Raw genomic sequence first — 19,239 nt, 5'->3', positions numbered from 1 at the left:
GTGGTAATTAAGATCTGTGCCTTTAAGGAGTTTATAGTCTGAGAGTGGAAAGTGGACAGTCAACACACATACATATACCTAGGTACCAATATACATTAAAAGGAAAATAAATCAGAGTAAAGGATTGTTTAAGTGTCTAAGAAAGTCTGAGATATCTTAGGTCTCAATCTAAGATCTGAGTGATTAAAAGCAGGTAGGTGTACAAAGATTCGGGGGAAAAAAGGATTCCAATCAGAATGAATAGCAACTATAAAGAACTGAAAAACAAATAATGCTGGCCAGTATATGTAGAACATAAATGAGAAGGGAAAGGAAGGTGACAGTCACATGTTGGTAGTGACTGCTAGCTATTTACCAGAAATATGTTTTCTCTTTCTGGGACGTAACTAAGTCTACACCCCCTAGCCTCTCCTCAAATTAGGTGGTATCTTGTGACTGGATTCTGGATAATAAAATAAGGGCTAAAATTAAACATACAACTTCAGAGCCAACATTTTAAATATGTGGGTACTTTTCCTGCCTATATGCAGGGAAAGTACCCACATATTTTCTCCCATATGCAGTTTCTCCCATATGCAGGCAAGATACAGGTAACAATCAGACCCAAAGGAATGGCAGAGCCTTAAGAAATAGCCATCTGCTGACTATGACATTCCATTGGACTGTTATGTGAATATAAAATAAGCTTACTTTTGTATTTGAGCCAGTATGTACTTTGGGTCTATTTTTACACAGCCAAGACTAAACTGTCCTGACTAACAGAAGGCTGGCTATATCATGTAGGGAGCCTTATCAGGTTTTAATTTGAACTTTACTCTAATTGCAGTAGAAGCAAAGAAATAATACAATCCAATTTTTGATTTATAAAGATCATTCTCAGCCACCCGTGGTGGCACATACCTGTAATCCTAGCTACTTGGGAAGCTTAAGCAAGAGGATCCCAAGTTTGAGGCCAGCCTCAGGAACTTAGCAAGACTCTGCTTCAAAATAAAAAAATAAAAAGACTGGGTATGTAGAGTACACCTGGGCTTACTCCCCAGTACCAAAAAGGGGAAAAAAAACTGTTTACAAGCAAAATCTAGCTGCTATGTAAATAATGGACCATATGGGATCAACAGTGGATAGAAAGTGAGACTACAGGAGACCCTGGAATTATCCAGGTGAGAGAAAATACTGGCTTAGACTAGGCAGTAGCAGCAGATATGGTAAGAAATAGTCAGATTCAAGATATATTTTAAAGTAGAGCCATGAGCCCCTAGTGGTAAGACTGCATATAGGGTGCAAAAGAAAACGAATAATCAAGAATAACTTCTGGGGCTGGGGATGTGGCTCAAGCGGTAGCACGCTAGCCTGGCATGCCTGCGGCCCGGGTTCGATCCTCAGCACCGCATACCAACAAAGATGTTGTATCCGCCGAGAACTAAAAAAATAAATATTAAAAAAAAAATTCTCTCTCTCTCTCTCTCTCTCTCTCTCCCTCTCCTCTTTCACTCTCTCCTTAAAATAAATAAATAAAAAAAAAGAATAACTTCTTGGTTTTTTGTGTAAGCAATACAGTTCATGGTAGTGTCATTAAAGAAAACTGAAAAAAAAAAAAAAACTGGAAAGGAACAGAAGAAATCTAACAAAGAATGAAGGGTGTCCATGCTTCTTTTTTAGCTGTTTTGTTTGAAATGTCTAGAAAATCTCCAAATTAAAAATGTCAAAACAGTTCAATATATGAGCTTGGAGCTCAGAAGATAGGGAATGAATATATGTATTTTCTGTTCACCATCATAAAGTCTGGATTAGCTCTCTCTAATCTCCTACAAAATTCAAATCCTTAGTCAGTCCTGGCAATAGATGGTCCTCTACCACCCTTATTCTGCACATGCTTCTTCATGTGGTTCCACTTACATTACCTAATACCCTCTCCTCTTCACTACCCAAATACTATACATTTTTTAAGGCTTATGTCAGAACCTCCTTTGTCAAGATTTTCCTAACACTACCTAAATTTGAGATAATTTCTCCATTTTCTGGAGTTACACAGTAATTATTTTTTACATATCTAATTTAGAAAAGGCAAAAGTAACATTTTGTTATATGCCATCTCCTCTTAGTATTATTAATCTTAATTTTACACATTTGTTCCTTGATTCTCAAATGTTTCCTTAACAAGACAAAACATACTTTACCTTTCTTTATATTTCCTACAGGGCATGCATATGGACATTCTTATTTATTTAATATCTTTTAAAAGGCAACAAGTGCGGCTAGGGCTGTGACTCAGTGATAGAGTACTCACCTAATACGTGTGAGGCACTGGGTTCGATCCTCAGCACCACATTTTAAAAAAATAAGTAAAATAAAGTTATTTTAAAAAGGGCAATGAGATAATTAAGACTTCTGGGAATATTCTCACCAAAATCAAAGAAAGCAAAACACAGAGGTAAACTTCAATCATTTTGGAAAACCACTAATTTAAATATACCTTATTCTCTAACAAGACTCACAAAATAAAACATTACTGTACTTAAAATGTAAAAATTTAGTTCACAAGGAACTTACCTATATCAATATCAGTAAACCCTTCTGCACTTATTGCATCCACTGTGCTTTTGTCTATAGTGTCCAGACAAAGACTAGCAAGCTGAGGTTCATCAAATAATCGAGCCTAAACATAAGGAAATAATTTTTATTTTCATAGTTATTTCATCTTCAGGCTGTACATATTCAAAACTGATACTATATACAGTTATAATTCCTCATTATATAAAAATACCTATTTAAAATAATTAAAAAATCTTTATTCTACAATTAGAAATAAAAAGCTAAATATACAAATGCCAAGTGGGGCATGGGGGTGCATGCCTGTAATCTGGAGACTGAGGCAGGAGGATCACAAGTTTGGGACCAGCCTTGGCAACTTAGCAAGACCTTAGGCAACTAAGTGAGACCCTGCCTCAAAATTAATAAATAAAAAGAACTGGGGATATAGTTCAGTCCAGCCACTGATTTTTTTTAAACACATTTCCAATTTTAATTTAAAGGAAAGAAGGAATGTAAGAACTTTAGAGCATTGAGTTGGGGTTGTAGCTCAGTGGTAGAGTACCTGCCTAGCATGTGTGAGGCACTGGGTTTGATTCTCAGCACCATATATAAATAAATAAATATTACATTAATTAATTAATTAAAGGTCATCAACAACTAAAGAAAGAGAAACTAACCTTTGGCGAAGGGGGAGTGGGGGGATTTTAGAGCATCAGAGCTCTGGGAATCTCAGCAAAAACTAGGGCTAATAACAGAACAAATAAATATATTCAATAATATAAATAATAAAATGTTAATGCAACAATGACAACAAATGATCTATAACTATACCCCAAAATATGAATGAATCCCACACACTTAGTGATAAAGAAAAGTAGCCAGAGTATATATGATGAGCAAGAGTATATATAATGTATGATTACCACCCAAATGTCAAGCTTAGAATATGTGCTTTACCAGTTTGCACCCTATACCTCAAAAAAGAAAAAAAAAAAAAAAAAAAGAAACTGTTTAAAAGCAGAGGATTAGTAGTCAAACTCAAATGAGATTTTTAAGAAGCCAACACTGAGGGGCTGGGTTGTGGCTCAGCAGTAGAGTCCTCGCCTAGCACGTGCGGGGCCCAGAGTTCGATCTTCAGCACCATGTAAAAATAAATAAATAAAATAAAGGTATTGTGTCCAACTACAACTAAAAAATTAAAAAAAAAAAAAAAAAGCTAACACTGAAAAAGAAGATACCATGATAAGCATGCCAATGACCAAGCTTTCATTCTGATTTAGAGTCAGCCATGTTTACATTTCATAGCAGAGGCAACATTAAACACAGAGATATTCATGGGGAAATTCCAGGGGTCTCCTCTAGTCTCACAGTCATGCAAAAATCTTCTGAGAACACTACCAATTAACCACCCCAGAAGTGACATCTATTACTTGGCATGACTGTTGGCTTTTTATTTAATTTTAAACTAAAATTAATTTTAAAGGATTCAATAATTCAGATATTACTGAGCAACTGGAAAAAACTCTAAATTGAACAGATATCTTGTGTTTTATGGGAGAAAAGAATATTAAACACATTAGATTTACTTATTTTAATACTTCATGAAGTGAAGTGCCTGTGCCAGGCCATGCTAATCTCTCTATCATTCCGATTTTAATATATGTCAACACGTTGGATTTATTTATTTATTAATTATGTATATCTTTATTAAAAGTTTTAAATTTGTATATAGTTTTTAAAGTACTTGTATTAGGGCTGAGGTTGAGGCTCAGCAATAGAGCGCTCACCTAGCACATGCAAGGCCCTGGGTTCGCACATAAAAATAAACAAACAAACAAACAAACAAATAAATAAAAGGTGTTGTGTCCAACTACAACTAAAAAATAAATATTTAAAAAAAGAAAGTACTTGTATTAAAAACTTTAATTTACATATATAAATATTACATCAGAAAGTTTTTAAAATTATAGAATGTTTGGAAACTCTTCTTGAACTTGTTTATATTAATTTGCTTTGTCAAGTTGCTAATAAATTTCAGCTCTAAATGTATATTAATAAAATATTAACTCTGTCATGTTATTTTCCTTTAATATTTTTTTACTTGGAATTTTAGATTTATAAAAAAGTTGCAAGAATAGCACAAACACCCAATATATAGACATAAGGAAATAATTTTTATTTTCATAGTTATTTCACCTTCAGGCTGTACATATTCAAAACTGATACTATAAACAGTTATAATTCCTTTATCCAGATTTATTAATTGAAACATGTATCTAGCATCTACAATTTTGCTTGGTTTTCTCTCCCTACACACACACACACACACTAGCTGAACCATTTGAAAAGTTGTAGAAACCATGGCCCTTTAACTTTAAATTCCTAAGAACAAGGAGATTCTTTTACATAACCACAGTAATTAACTTTGGTAAATTTACCATTAATACAATATTTTTATCCAGTCTTCTGGCTGCATTTCAGTTTTTCACTTGATTGTGATTATTTTTTATGACACCTTTCCTTTTAGTAGAGGATCCAGTCTAGGATCATAGTTCATGCATTTTTTTTTTTTTTAGAGAGAATTTTTTAATATTTATTTTTTAGTTCTCGGCGGACACAACATCTTTGTTGGTATGTGGTGCTGAGGATCGAACCCAGGCCGCACGCATGCAAGGCGAGCGCGCTACCGCTTGAGCCACATCCCCAGCCCATTTCATGCATTTTTAGTTATTTATTTTTTTTAAAGAGAGAGTGAGAGAGGAGGGAGGGAGGGAGGGAGAGAGAGGGAGAGGGAGGGAGAGGGAGGGAGAGGGAGAGGGAGAGGGAGAGGGAGAGAGAGAGAGAGAGAGAGAGAGAATTTTTAATATTTATTTTTTAGTTCTCGGCAGACACAACATCTTTTGTTGGTATGTGGTGCTGAGGATCGAACCCGGGCCGCATGCATGCCAGGCGAGCGCGCTACCGCTTGAGCCACATCCCCAGCCCAGTTCATGCATTTTTAAAAAAATATTTTGTTATTTGTAGATGGACACAAAACCTTTATCTATCTATCTATCTATCTATCTATCTATCTATCTATCTATCTATTTTTATGTGGTGATGAGGATTGAACCTAGTGCCTCATGCGTGCTAAGCAAACGCTATACCACTGACTGACAACCCCAGCCCCAAGTTCATGCATTTTTAAAGTATGAAACAGTACATTTTATGAAGTGAAAATTTACTACAACCAGACCAACTGCTTATAATAAGTTTTCTGGCAAACTGAACTATATTTTTAGTTAAAAATTAATATAAAAATTAACCTTTTAATCTAAGAGGAAAATTCTTTGTAAAAATTATATTATTCAGGATAGCAATTGTCAGTCACTCCTTATATTACACAGGCAATATTAAGTTTCCTACAAAAATCTATCATTGTTATTTAGAGTAAAATATACTTTCTCAAATTTTACCTTAATATTAACTCTGATAACAGTTCATAAAAAAAGTATTTTTTATTATATAAATCATGCTGGTACTGGCAATCTGTTTTATAGTGAAGCTTCCATAAACAGTCTCAACTAAGTGAACATGATATAGTGCAAATAACTCACTTGTCAGGAGCAAGAAGTTCACATGACTCCATGAGTGAAAATTTGGACATAATATTGGGTTCTCAGGCCATCAAGATACTGAAAAGTTCATTTTTTTAGTGATGCCTGTTAAAAAACCTCTTCCATTCAAAGTGTCATTTGAAAACCTATTAGAAATTAAACTCTCAGGCCGCATCTCAGACTTACTGAACCCAAAATCTGTACTGGTGGTGGTGGTGGTGGGGTGCTGGGGATTGAACTCAGGGACACTCAACCACTGAGCAACATCCCCAGCCCTATTCTGTATTTATTTAGAGACAGGGTCTGAGCTGCTTTGCACATCACTTTTGCTGAGGTTGGCTTCTTTACTCGTGATATTCCTGCCTCAGCCTCTGGAGCCACCAGGATTATAGGCATGTGCCTGAGCCCAGCTTAAATCCGTATTTTAATTGCCAAAGTTCAGTTTACTTATGTCTGAATTGTATAATTGAACTTAAAATGTAAAAGTTGCTAAGTGACCTTTTCCATATACACTAAAACCCCTTGAACAAATAACCTTGTGACTCTTATGAATATCAATTTACTTATTAGATTTTTTTCATTAATTAAAAAAATGCAAGGAGATAGCTTATTAGTTACATGGCTTTAGCCAAGTTATTTCCCCCTTTTATGTCTTTATTTCTTTACCTATAAAATGGTGATAATAAGAAAGCCTTTAGTTTGAACACCTATAGTTCACACAGTTATTGTAAGGACTAAATAAACTAATGCATACAGAACACTGAGAAAGGAACCTATACAAAATCATCACCCAATACATTTTGCGATTATTACTATAACTACTACTACTACTACTACTACTGTTAGCTTAGTATCTGGCTAGATGGAGTTCTGAAATAATGTCCAAGAAGAGGTGACATCAACATGTTCTTCTATAAAGAAACACTTAATGACAGAAGAATTTTTTCAAAAGGTACCACACATTTTCTTATAGAACAGAATGAACACTGAGCTGGAAACATGAGCTCTGAACTCTAGCTTCATCTGTTATGAGACTTTGGACAGGCAGGCAGTTAGCCCAGGTTTTAGTTTTCCCATTTCTAAAATGAGAGAGTTGAGCTAGAGGTCATCAGTGATTATCTCCAATACTAAAATTCAATAGGATTATATTTGTTTTGTTTTAAGGTTGGGGTCTCACTGTGTTGCCCAAACTGGTCTTGAACTTCTGAGCTCAAGTGATCTTCCCTACTTAGCCTCTGAAGTGCTAGGATAACAGGCATGTGTCACCACATCCAGCTGGATTCTATATTACTTTAAAAACAATTTTAAAACAATTTTAAAAACAATTCATACAAGAACATTACAACACAATCTAAAACGAGAAACTATTTATTTATGTATAAAGTATGAAATTCAGATTTAGGCATTTAACAAATGATAAATAAATTATGTTAAAGACTGGTTAATGTTTCCATAGGTATGTTCAGATAATTAAAAAGTGATTACGGGGGCTGGGGATATAGCTCAGGTGGTAGAGTGCTTGCCTCGCATGCACAAGGCCCTGGGTTCATTCTCCAGCACCATCAAAAAAAAAAAAAAAAAAAAAGATTAGGCTATATACTTAAAATATATCAACTTTTTGTATGAATACTATACTTAATGAAACTTCAGAATGTGAAAAGACTATTTCATATAAACCTAAAATTCTAACTCCTCTAGAAATGGGCCAGAAAGCTTCCAGAAACAGGTACAAAGATAGTCAATCTTAGAAGAATTGAAATATTTTATTTTTATTTCAGATCTGGCAAAACTGAGAACAAAGATGTCCAGAAAATTTCATGGCATCATATTCTCAATCACAGCAGGAACAACAATGGATCTTAACGCCAACTCCAATCCTAAGTAGTCATTTAACTTTTAGTTACAACAACCCACTTGTATAAGGTTTTAATTTCTTTACATTATTTGGCATTGTATTAATTTGTATTTCTAGTCTAAAACTTATGAATCTGAAAGATACTGTAAAAATACAAATATACTTTAAAATAATGATCTGGAATTAATTTTTCAGGAAACACTAAATATTCACATATGGTTATACTTACATTCAATTTTTAAGCTACAATGACACAGACTTTAGTTACATTTACTTACCTGAGTAAGTAACATAAAGGCATTATCTGCTCTAAGATGTTTGGTGAGAAATTCCACACAATGTGCTTCCAAGGCTGGGACTGCATATTTCTTAGCAGTATAAAGAGTGGTCATAACTGTTTCTGGGCCAATTTGAACTTCATCTGAATACAGGAATCTGCAAAGCAATTAGGAAATTTGCAGAGATGATCAGCACTATTTTAGATAAGAAATCAACCAGAGCTAAACCTTTAAGGAATATTTTAAAAGACAATGAGCAAACTGAAAATCTGAAGCTTTTAAAAGATTCTACAGTCTTGTAAGCATTGGCACATATATCATCTCATTTTATTCATACTCAATCCTGAGAAGATGTGCCTCCATTTTAAAGGGAAAACTGAGGTGAAGTAAAGATCACAAGATTACTTTTAGCATCCCATAGCTGCTTGCAATAATAGTGGTTCATTTATCTCTCCACCATTTAAGGGGAGATAAATCTGCATTTGTAAATCTACAGATAGCTAAAGTCAGATAGAAAGGGAAATGTTTCTCTACATCAACACGCATAGTGTGGGTACATGTTTAAGTTTCAATAAATACATGTTAACTGACTAGACAATTCAGTACCGATTGCCATATAACACTGACAGGGAAAACATTTTCATTTTTGGTAAGAAAAATAGTTATCTACGGGCTGAGGTTGTAGCTCAGTAGTAGAGCACTTGCCTCATATGTGTGAGGCACTGGGTTTGATCCACAGCACCACATAAAAATAAATAAATAAAATAAAGGTATTGTGTCCATCTACAACTAAAAAAAATATTAAAAAAGAGAATCCAAGAATCAGCCAGGAGGAGTGGCACACACCTGTAATCTCAGCAGCTCAGGAGGCTGAGGAAAGGAAGATCTCGAGTTCAAAGCCAGACTCAGCAACTTAGCAAGGACCTAAGCAACTCAGGAAGACCCTGTCTAATAAAAATATGTAAAAGGGCTGGGGATGTAGCTTGGTGGTTAAGCATCCCTGGGTTCAATCTCTGGTCATAGGAAAAAAAAGAATCATCTTCATTCATATTTTACTTATATAGTTTTTAAATAAGCCAAGATTTTAAAAGTATTAAAAGATTTTATAAGTATTAAAATTTAAGCATAACATTACCACAATTCTTTGTATTTTAAAATGACCACTTAAGCTCTCATATATATAACCACTAAGGACAAGCACACAGATAAATGACTGCATAACATCAAACTATCCCTGTTTTCTCCCCAGAGATGGGTTTCTAAAAAGATAAAGCTTAGGTTACATTTAATCTAATTGAAAGGTTTTTAAAAGGCTAAGGTGAAAACTTGATTTCATAAGGAAAAAGTCACAAGACCATGTATAAGGAAATTTATATTACAACTCAAAAACTCTTATTGAGGACTACATATTAGCAGGCATTGTGATAGGTGCTAGAGATAAAAATATGGGGGCTGGGGATGTGGCTCAAGCGGTAGCGCGCTTGCCTGGCATGCGTGTGGCCAGGGTTCGATCCTCAGCACCACATACAAACAAAGATGTTGTGTCCACCGAAAACTTTAAAAATAAATAAATAAATATTTAAAAAATTCTCTCTCTCTCTTTAAAAAAATATATATAGGTAAGACAGCTTATAGCTTAACAATGAAATTATTAAGAAGTAATACCATAATGATAACAGAAGTATCCATTAGACAACAATACATGATAACTAATTTCTTAAGATGCTCCCCAATAAAACATGCCTTCTTCCACTCATAATGAATCTGCATCAACATAGTATGGATCACTTTAATCAACAGAATGTGGCTCTGTGCCAGTTTGGGGCCTATACCTTAAGGATACTGGGAGCTCCTGATTTGTGTTCTTGGGAAACATCAGCCAAGAAATCAAGCTACTCTGCTGAAGAGACTAGCTAAAGAAGGTTCCTAGAGAGGATCTGAGATTATAAGGATACGGAAAAAGCTTAGCCATTCCAGAATCTGAGTCATACCTTCAGATAACTCCAGCTCCTGTTACTACCTGGTACAACTATATAAGAGACCAGAAAAAGTTGCCAAACAAACCACCCAGGTTATCCCAGACAACCCACATTACTATAAAAGATAATAAAACTATTGTTTAAGACACTAGGCACTGCAGTGATTTATTCTACAGTAACATTTAACCAAAACATGATGTCAGAGATTAGATGAGCCAGTGCATGCTTCTACCTCTGGGGTAGAAGTAATGATTAAAAAAAAAAAAAAAAGAAAATGGAAATCTTGAAGATTATCTGTAGTAATTAAACGTGGAGATTTAAGCAGAAAGACTGCAAAGTAGGAAGATATGGAGCTCTTTTCTAAGACAGGCATTAAAACAAGAAAAAGACCATGAGGAATCAGGTTTGGGACACTGAGTGGATTGGGGGTGGGGACAAAGATCAAATCACAAAGGTTTTGTGTGCCTGTTCATCCTATAGGCAAAAAAAAAAAAAAAAATACAGGAAAAAAGAAAAGAAAAGAATGAATGAATCATTAAAAGATTCAGAGGAACCATGATACTTATTTGCAATATTAGAACGATAATTGTTAACAGCATTGGTAGAGAGAGTTAAGTCTTGAAAAGGATGAGAAATCTGTACAACAAAATGAAACCAAATTACAACTGACAGTCAAGCCTACAAGTCACTTCCCAGATGACCCACAGAATCAGGACCAAGAATAAATTAGTTTAAGCACCAGAATTTTGGGATTCTTTATAGCATTATAAAGCTGACAGGAGATAATACTAAGTGAGCCTGCCTCAAAAGACTATAATCTGAAATGTGAGTCCACATAAGGTACATAAGAACAGTAAATGGCACACAGCAAGTACTCATCAAACAAAGATGTTTTTATTAAAGACAGGTACATCTGCATAGGTATCAGACCTCTCTATGTGAAAGTCCAGTTGAAAATTAAAGTCTGGAATATGCCATGCATTAATGGGGGAAAAGAAGATGCTGATGAGGACAACATCCTAAGGAAAAGTTACCCTTCCAGTCATTCCTCCATTTCGCTGCTCCCCTTTGCAACAAAATGACATGATCGATTATACTAGCTATCTGCAGTTCCTCATCTCCCATTTTCTCCCCAACCTCCTCTAGTCAGCCAAAAACACTCCACAGGGTTATATCCACAGTTGCCCTCTCATCAAAACTAATCATTATCAGGCACAGTGGCGCACACCTGTAATCCCATCCACTGAGGAGGCTGAGGCAGGAGGATCGCAAGTTCAAAGCCAGCCTCAGCAAAAGCAAGGAGCTAAGGAGCTAAGTAACTCAGTGAGACTCTGTCTCTAAATTTTTTTAAAAATTACAAAATAGGGCTGGGGATGTGGCTCAATGGCTGAGTGCCCCTGAGTTCAATCCCCAGTCGCCCCCACTCCTGCCAAAAACCCCAACAACTAATAATCAATTCAATGTCTTTTGACCCAACTCTCAAAGGTATTTTACATAGCTGGCCACTTTTCCACTCCCTCTTTCTTCAAACATTATCTTCAACTTGACCTTTAGGATTGCACTAACAGTTGCCTGTTTCATTTTATGATCCTTTTCTGTGGCTACATCTCCACACACACTGGAAGATACCAGCACTCATCCTTGTATCTCTCTTCACAATCCATATCCGTTCCCTACATGATCTCATTTGGTCTAATCATTTAAACACAATTCATTCTTTCTTTTTTTTCTTGCCTGGACTACTATAAAAGTCTTTTAGTTCATCCTACCGCATCTTATTTTATTCCCCCTATGGTCTGATCTCCAAACAACTATAAAAATGAGTTTTAAAACACGTAAACCAAATCACAGCACACCCCTGGTCAAAATCCTCCACATACTTTTCATCACATTTAGATGAAACTCGAAGTCCTTCATTCTCTAAAGTCCTGCATGATCCTGTCAGGGTTTATTGTTGCTTTTGGTTTTTTTAACCTTATCTTCTATTACTTCCCTCTTTTTTTGAAAAAAAAATATTTTTTTTAGTTGTAGATGGACACAATATCTTTTCTTTATTTTCTTTCTTTCTTTATTTTTATGTGGTGCTGAGGATTGAATCCAGTGCCTCATGTATACGAGGCAAGTGCTCTATACTGAGCCATAGCCCCAGCCCCTATTACTTCCTTTTTTTTTTTTTTAAGAGAAAGTATGAGAGAGAGAGAGAGAGAGAGAATTTTTTAACATTTACTTGTTTTTTGTTTTTAGTTTTCAGCGGGCACAACATCTTTGTTTGTATATGGTGCTGTGGATAGAACTCGGGCCGCACGCATGCCAGGTACTTCCTTCTTATTCGACTCCAATCACACTGGTTTACTCTGGCAGTTCTTCCAACAGTAGAAACTCAGCACCTAAAACATACTTTTTCTTGCTTAGAATGCTTCTTCCCCCATAGGCTTGATCATTTTTCTTCAAAACACTCATCAGTATTTGACTTATCTTAGTTTTTCCTTACTAGAATATAAGCTTTATGATGGCAGAGACTTTTCTTCTTCACTGCTATATACCAAAACCGAAACCAGTGACTGGCACAGGGAGGCATATAACAATGGTCAAATGAACAAATGAAAGAGGGCTGGAGCTGGAGCTCAGTGGCAGAGTGCCTCCCTCCGCACATATGAGGTACTGGGTTCGATTCTGAGCAGCACATAAAAATAAATAAATAATGATATTGTGTCCACCTACAACTAAAAAAAAAATTTTTTTAAATGAGCAAATGAAGAATATTATTTAAAGGGCAAGCAGTTCAAAGTGAGCAGTTTTTTAAATGGCTTTCAAACCTTAGTTCGTAAGTCTTTACTAGGTAAATACAGCATCTATGCTTCAGTCAGCCAATAACTAAGTTTAAAAATGGGCCTAGGTTCAATTTCCACTACAGAAAACAAAAGCAAACAAAACAATAACAAAAAACAGCCTACGTAGCAATTTCAGAATAGAAACAATAACTAAAGGATGAATATCATGAAAATACAATGCACTAAAAATAGAAAATGAGAAATGAAACTGCACTGTGCTACATTTCAAGGACTATAAAAGCAACTATTTTCTATTGATGGGAAAGGACTGATTAGCACCTTCAAGGAAAAGATCAAACATACATTTTTCATTCTACAGTCTATCCTAACAATTTCAACACTTTTTCAAAGGAAAAAAACTCATGATATTTTTACATTGATGGTTCTCTAATTTAGCCATAAGTATCATTTAGGGAGAGTACTAAAAATGCTCTCAAAGTCTCATCTCCAAAAGTAATACTGTAAGGAGAAAGGAAAGATAATCTACTTGATCCTCCTAGTCAATTTCAAACCAAAAACCAAAATGACCTAGAAAATGGCCCCCCACACAAAATAAATACAACTGAATACTGACAATACAGTAAACAAAGAGAAAAGAAGGGAAAAAAAGGATCATCATCTTGGTGTTTCCTTCTATCCTTGTCTTTAGGTATGCTTGCCTCTTTCTTTCAATAGTTGTAATTACTTTGCATGGAATTCTAAATTCTATTTATTATAAACATTTTTCATATTATTACCTGGTTTTTACAAGTGTCAAATTTAGTGGCTGCATCATATTCCATCAAGTGGAATATAATGTTTACCTAACCTTTCCCTACAGCTGACTTCTTCCTCCTTATTATAAATAACACTACTGTAAATATTTTGTACAGAACATTCTTCTAATACTTTGATTCTTCCTGAGTGTGGAAAGAAAACCTATAGTAAACTATTTTCCAAAAGGGTTTTGAACCCCATCTTTGTCAGAAAGTGCTCCTCAGAAGTGAACTTAAAAAAAAAAATGGTGTCAAAAGAAGGGGGAAAGTATCTCATTGTTTTAAATTGCACTTCCTTATTTACTAAGATTAAATATTTTTTGTTAATAAGTTGTACTTTTCTTTGATAATTAAAAAATCCTGTCTTTTATCCATTTATTGATGGGATTTTAGCATTCATTTCTGATTGTGTGAACTTTATATTCAATTTCCTATTGGTTCCTGATTGAGTGGTGAGCCTTTGCGGGCTCTCCATTGGATTCCAATGACCTGTCCCCGATTCAGTATGGCTCAAGATGCTGCTACCTTAAAAACAACACATTCTATTCAGGCAGCCAAAAACGTCTTGGTATAATGAAACACACATGGTCTTCTGTGTGAGCTGGCTCCATTACTTTGGACTAGTTACTTTTCTAGGCCTCGGTCCTATTTGTAAAATTGGGAAAAATACCTACACCTCCCTAACAGGGAGAGCTGTTGTGATAAAAAGCTAATTAGTGCCTAACTAGTACACCTCTTCCACTAAACAAAATCAATCATATGTGACTCTACTATCCTAAAATATTGACAGAACCAAATATAATACATGGCAAAATTCGTTTTTGAGCAAATATGACCTCTTGAACAGAAACACAAGGCAAGTAAAGACATGTATTTGTCTTGGCTATTCACTCTCCTGAGGCTTGACAACTAATACGTTAATCAATAACTTTTTAAAAAGTGAACAAAAATACAAATCTTGCAAGAGGGCAATCAGGACCACCTCGACCATCCTCTACTCTGACCACTTCTCCTAACTCAGGCCAACTGGAATGTGCAGGCGCCTTCAACGGTAGGACGCACGCCGGTGGAGACAGACACCAACATCTACTCCCAAGACCAGCAGATGCCGCCCGGCTTGCGGGACGACTCCAACCTCTGGGAGCACACCAGCTGGGGAGCACCCGCCCGGCGCCTCCGCCACTCACCTCAGCAGCGCCAGGAAGGCGGCGGGCTCGACGTCCGGCAGCTCGATCTCGGCCGACGTGGTAGCCATGCCGCCGTTGAACATGGCGTCGAAGACTGCGCTGCCGGCTGCCAGCACGAAACGGTGTGCGGGGATGCGCTGCGGGCCCCCAGCGGCGGCAGCGCTGCGGCCCTTGCCCAGTACGAAGCGCACATCGCTCAGCAGCTCCGAGTTGAAGAGGAAAGCGAAGCGCTCCTTCAGCGACGCCTTGGTAGCCTGCCAGTTGTACAGCGGCTCCCGCTGCAGAGGAAGCAGGGGACCCAGGGGCGGCGGCGGCGGCGAGGAGCCCGGCTCCGCCTCGGCGCCCGGGACCTGGTCTCCAGCTGCGGCCGGCCCCATCGCAGCCATCCTGCTCTGCGCAGCTCCCAGCTACGCGGACAGCTCCCGCGGCGGCACCGCCATCGTCTAGCCGCCCCAGGCCGGCACCGCCCCCTGTCTTCCGGAAAGGCGTTTCCGGCTCCATTCCCCCGCAGCCCGACACCCCCCCCCCCAGGCGCGCGGCCCGCCCCTGCAGCAGGCGCGCTCCCGCGGCCGAAAAGACCCAGGTGCGCGGCCCTCCGAGCCGGCGCTACTGCCGCGGTCTGGACCAGACACCTATCGCGACCCAGCTCCGCGCTCGCGCAGATGGATCTTCTTCGGGCGTGAGTGCTTTGGCCCCAGCCCACCAGCACCACCCCAGGCATCCAAAGAAATCTACAGGCAGCTTGCGCCGCTTTGCTTTCTCTTATTTCTCCCAAACCCTCCTCGCAGGGTGTTGAGGAAAGGAAGAGTGACAGGTCCCCAGGCCTTTCCCACTGTAGGGCATCGCCACGGGAGCATGTGAGGAGCAGTCACCGTGACTCCTTACAGTCAAGGCCAAGTCACCACTGCAGATGGCCGCCCCTCCTGTGGAAAACCCAGAAGCAGAGCTGAGAGGCTTGGAACCCCAGTGACTTCTCCCCCTGGTCTACAGCCTCTTCCCCTTCGTGCTCTTCTGGTCTTTACTTCCCAGCATAAGAACCATTTCCTCCAACTTCCATGCTAAAAACCCTCTAAACCCTTCCTGCTAAAAACCCTCTTCTAGCACTTGTTTTCAGACTGTACTTAAGGATTCAGTAATATTTTATACTCTTTTTATTTGTTACATTAATAAAATATTAAATTTCATTTTTTAAAAAGTCAATGGAGAAGGCTACTGTCAACTGTGAAAGGTCAGGATTAGAGAACAGATGCCTTCCCTGAGTCAGCTCTTAAAGAAGAAAGGCAAGGGGCTGGGGTTGTAGCTCAGTGATGGAGCCCATGGCTAGCCCTTGTGAGGCACTGGGTTCCATCCTCAGCCTGCATAAAAAATAAAGCAAAGGTATTGTGTTCATCTACAACTTAAAAAAAAAAAAAAGACGGAAGGTAAGAGACGCAGGAAATACTTCTTGACCAAGCAAGTATAGCTGAAGCACTTATGATCTGCCTTTCAGATTACAAATGCCGAGTAATCTAAGTATCCTAAACCTGAATTCTAGTAAAATCACTACACCTACCAAACCCCGGAAAGGACTTCCCATGGCTAGTCATTCAGATTGATGACTTTTGGGGGAAAGGAAAAAATTTGAAGTGATAAGGACTGAAAGAGAACAGTCCTTCCCAATATTCCTAAAGGCAAGGAAGTTATGCTACAAGTGATACCATCATTACATTCAACAAAATTAACAATGTCACATATTATCTAAAATATGACTAGTATCATTGAACGGTCCACAAACTTAAGAGTGGACTGTTGCCTTAAAAAATGTCTTTCATAAACAATTTCCCACCATTCCATGATTGAATCAAAGTTCCCATAGTAGTATTGATTTCTTTAGAAAGTTCAATCTGGATTTGCCTGGTTGTCCCTGCATGATTCATAGTTAGAGTCCAGGTTAAACATTCTGGGCAATGATGCTATGCAGGTGATGTTATGTACTTACTGCTTCACTTCAGAAGTCACACTGTTCAAGATACTAAACTTGATAACTTAGTTAAGACTGTGACTGCCAGATCTCTCCATTGTAAAGATATTTGATTCCAATGTAATTAATAAGTAATTCATGGGGATGATATTCAGAGACTGAGTTTAACCCAAATCCTGTCAATGTTTTCAGCGTCCATTGATGATTCAAAAACCAGTTTCAACCATAATGTAGCAACCATGTCTTACTCTCACACCCAAAACAATCATACCCAGTCTTGGTGGTGCATGCCTGTAATTTCAGCAACCTGGGAGGCTGAGGCAGGAAGATTGTAAGTTTGAGGCCAGCCTCAGCAATTTAGGAAGGACCTAAGCGACTTAATAATGCACTGTCTCAAAATTAAAAAAAAAAAAATAGAAATGGCTGGGGATGTGGCTCAATGGTAAAACACCCCTTGTTTCAATGTCTGATAACCAAACAAAACAACAAGCTAGGGAGAGAGAGAGAGAGAGAGAGAGAGAGAGAGCGCTCGCATGAGCTGAGCACAGTGGCACATACCTGTAATCCCAGCTACTCAGGAAGCTGAGCAGGAGGACTGCAGGTCAGCCTTGGCATCTTAATGAGACCCTATCTCAAAATAAAAAATAAAAGGGCTGGGTATGTAGCTCAGTGGTAAAATGCCCCTGGGTTCAATTCCTAGCACTGCAGAAAGAAGAAGAGGAGGAGGAGGAGGAGGAAGAAAATATACAGAGAGATAAACAACTCAAGGCATTGTTAAAGGAAAAATTTATTCTTGTTAAAATAGTAAGCCTTCAAGACTATTGCAATGGGGAGAGAGAGCAGACTCAGCTCTTAATACAGGAAACAAATGCAAATACAGCTGGGGATTTATATACAAAAAGCAAATTAAGGGAGTCAGTGAAGGGAAAACTACTTAAAGGATGCAAGAGGGGTGGGGGACATTCTTGTTAAATGGAGTTAGTACCATTCTTGCTAAGATTGGCATAGGTAGACCAGAGAGGACAGGGACCGAGATCAAAGCCTTGTTGAAAGTTCAGAAAAGCCTGACTGAAGTTTGGTCAAGGGGAGTGTATGTCCACATTATAGAATAATGAATACAGGTAATGTAGTGGCACCCCCTCCTCCACAAAAAAAGTCTTAACTAAGCTTCTCCAGAAATCTTCACCTTAACTGATTTTAAGACTATAAGCAAAAGATTCTCTACAAAGAAGTTCAATGGAGTTAAACTTCCTGTTTTGCTGTTGCTCTATTTTACTTGGCCACTGGCCAGGAAGAAATTAGCACTCCAGGTGCTGAACCCCCCTTTACTTGTTTTTCACAAACATGTATCCAGTATAGTAGTTTGTAAAAGTGTGTTTGCAAATGTGATTAAAAAAAAAGACAAATACTTTAATAAGGCCTCTGGCCTTGAGCTGGGGCTTCACAGAGAGATCTACATTTCTAAGATGAGAGAAATAACCAGGGCTGGGACTGTGTCTCAGAGGTAGTGCACTTGCCTGGCATGTGTGAGGCACTGGGTTCAATTCTCAACACCACATGTAAATAAATAAAATAAAGATCCACCAATAACTAAGTAAAAAATTTTTAAAAAAGAGAAAAGTAACCAATTAGGCTCCGTGGTAACAGCTGGCAGGGGGAGGAAAGAAAGGGGAGAAGAAACTTCTTCTTCTCTCCTTTTCAGGTGTTGTCCTTGAAGGGTTAACTTGCCCAGAACAGTGAAAGAAAAAGCTGCTTTTATGTGAACTTCTGCAGACTGTGAACTTTCTAAGCCCCTCCCCTTACATGTTGGGTATAAAATTCTGAAACCTGAATTCGGTGTTCAGGGGATTGATTGATTACAGCAAAAGCTGTGCCCTCTGAACCTGGCTGCAGCCAAATAAAACTGTTTCTTGCTGTCTTCAGTGCCTTACCTCGTCTGTCCCTATAACAGTAAGACTTGAGGGACTATGATACCTCACAGAAGAGAAGTATAAGAGATTTCTTTCTCTGAGGGCATCTTCTAATTTTTTTTTTGTTTGTTTATTGCCCAAGCAGAAAGAATTAAGGAAGCACAAGTTGCTAAAAAGGAAGAAACTACAGAGAATTAAACATAAAAATCTGCATATAAATTTACTTCATGCTACTGGACAGCTTCTCTAAACTGTACACGGACAGAGAGAAACTATAGTAGCTAAGAGACTAAAAGGTAAATAGAGCCTTCAGATGTGTTGCACAAACAGAGACTATATAATTCAAATTCCAGGAA

The 19,239-nt window shown here is 37.8% G+C and overlaps 1 protein-coding gene and 1 long non-coding RNA gene across 2 annotated transcripts in view; one reads left to right on the top strand and one right to left on the bottom strand.

The window, feature by feature from the left end:
• The window catches only part of Btbd1 (BTB domain containing 1), a 37,304-nt gene extending 21,809 nt beyond the window's left edge, over window positions 1-15,495 (bottom strand). Inside the window, exons 1-3 of the mRNA XM_026388133.2 lie at window positions 15,014-15,495; window positions 8,262-8,418; window positions 2,551-2,656 (exon numbers count right to left, since the gene is read on the bottom strand). Coding sequence (XP_026243918.1) covers window positions 2,551-2,656; window positions 8,262-8,418; window positions 15,014-15,399 — 649 coding nt within the window. The 5' untranslated portion in view covers window positions 15,400-15,495. The remainder of the gene's footprint in view (window positions 1-2,550; window positions 2,657-8,261; window positions 8,419-15,013) is intronic.
• Window positions 15,496-15,569: 74 nt separating this feature from the next.
• On the top strand, window positions 15,570-16,063 carry LOC113182301 (uncharacterized). The gene is made up of 2 exons (XR_003300710.1): window positions 15,570-15,692; window positions 15,802-16,063. It is a non-coding gene; the product is annotated as an uncharacterized LOC113182301 (long non-coding RNA).
• The last annotated feature ends 3,176 nt before the right edge of the window (window positions 16,064-19,239 follow it).

This window comes from Urocitellus parryii, chromosome 6 (assembly GCF_045843805.1).
Source record: "Urocitellus parryii isolate mUroPar1 chromosome 6, mUroPar1.hap1, whole genome shotgun sequence".
Taxonomy (NCBI): domain Eukaryota; kingdom Metazoa; phylum Chordata; class Mammalia; order Rodentia; family Sciuridae; genus Urocitellus; species Urocitellus parryii.
This window is presented reverse-complemented; position numbering and strand designations above follow the sequence as displayed.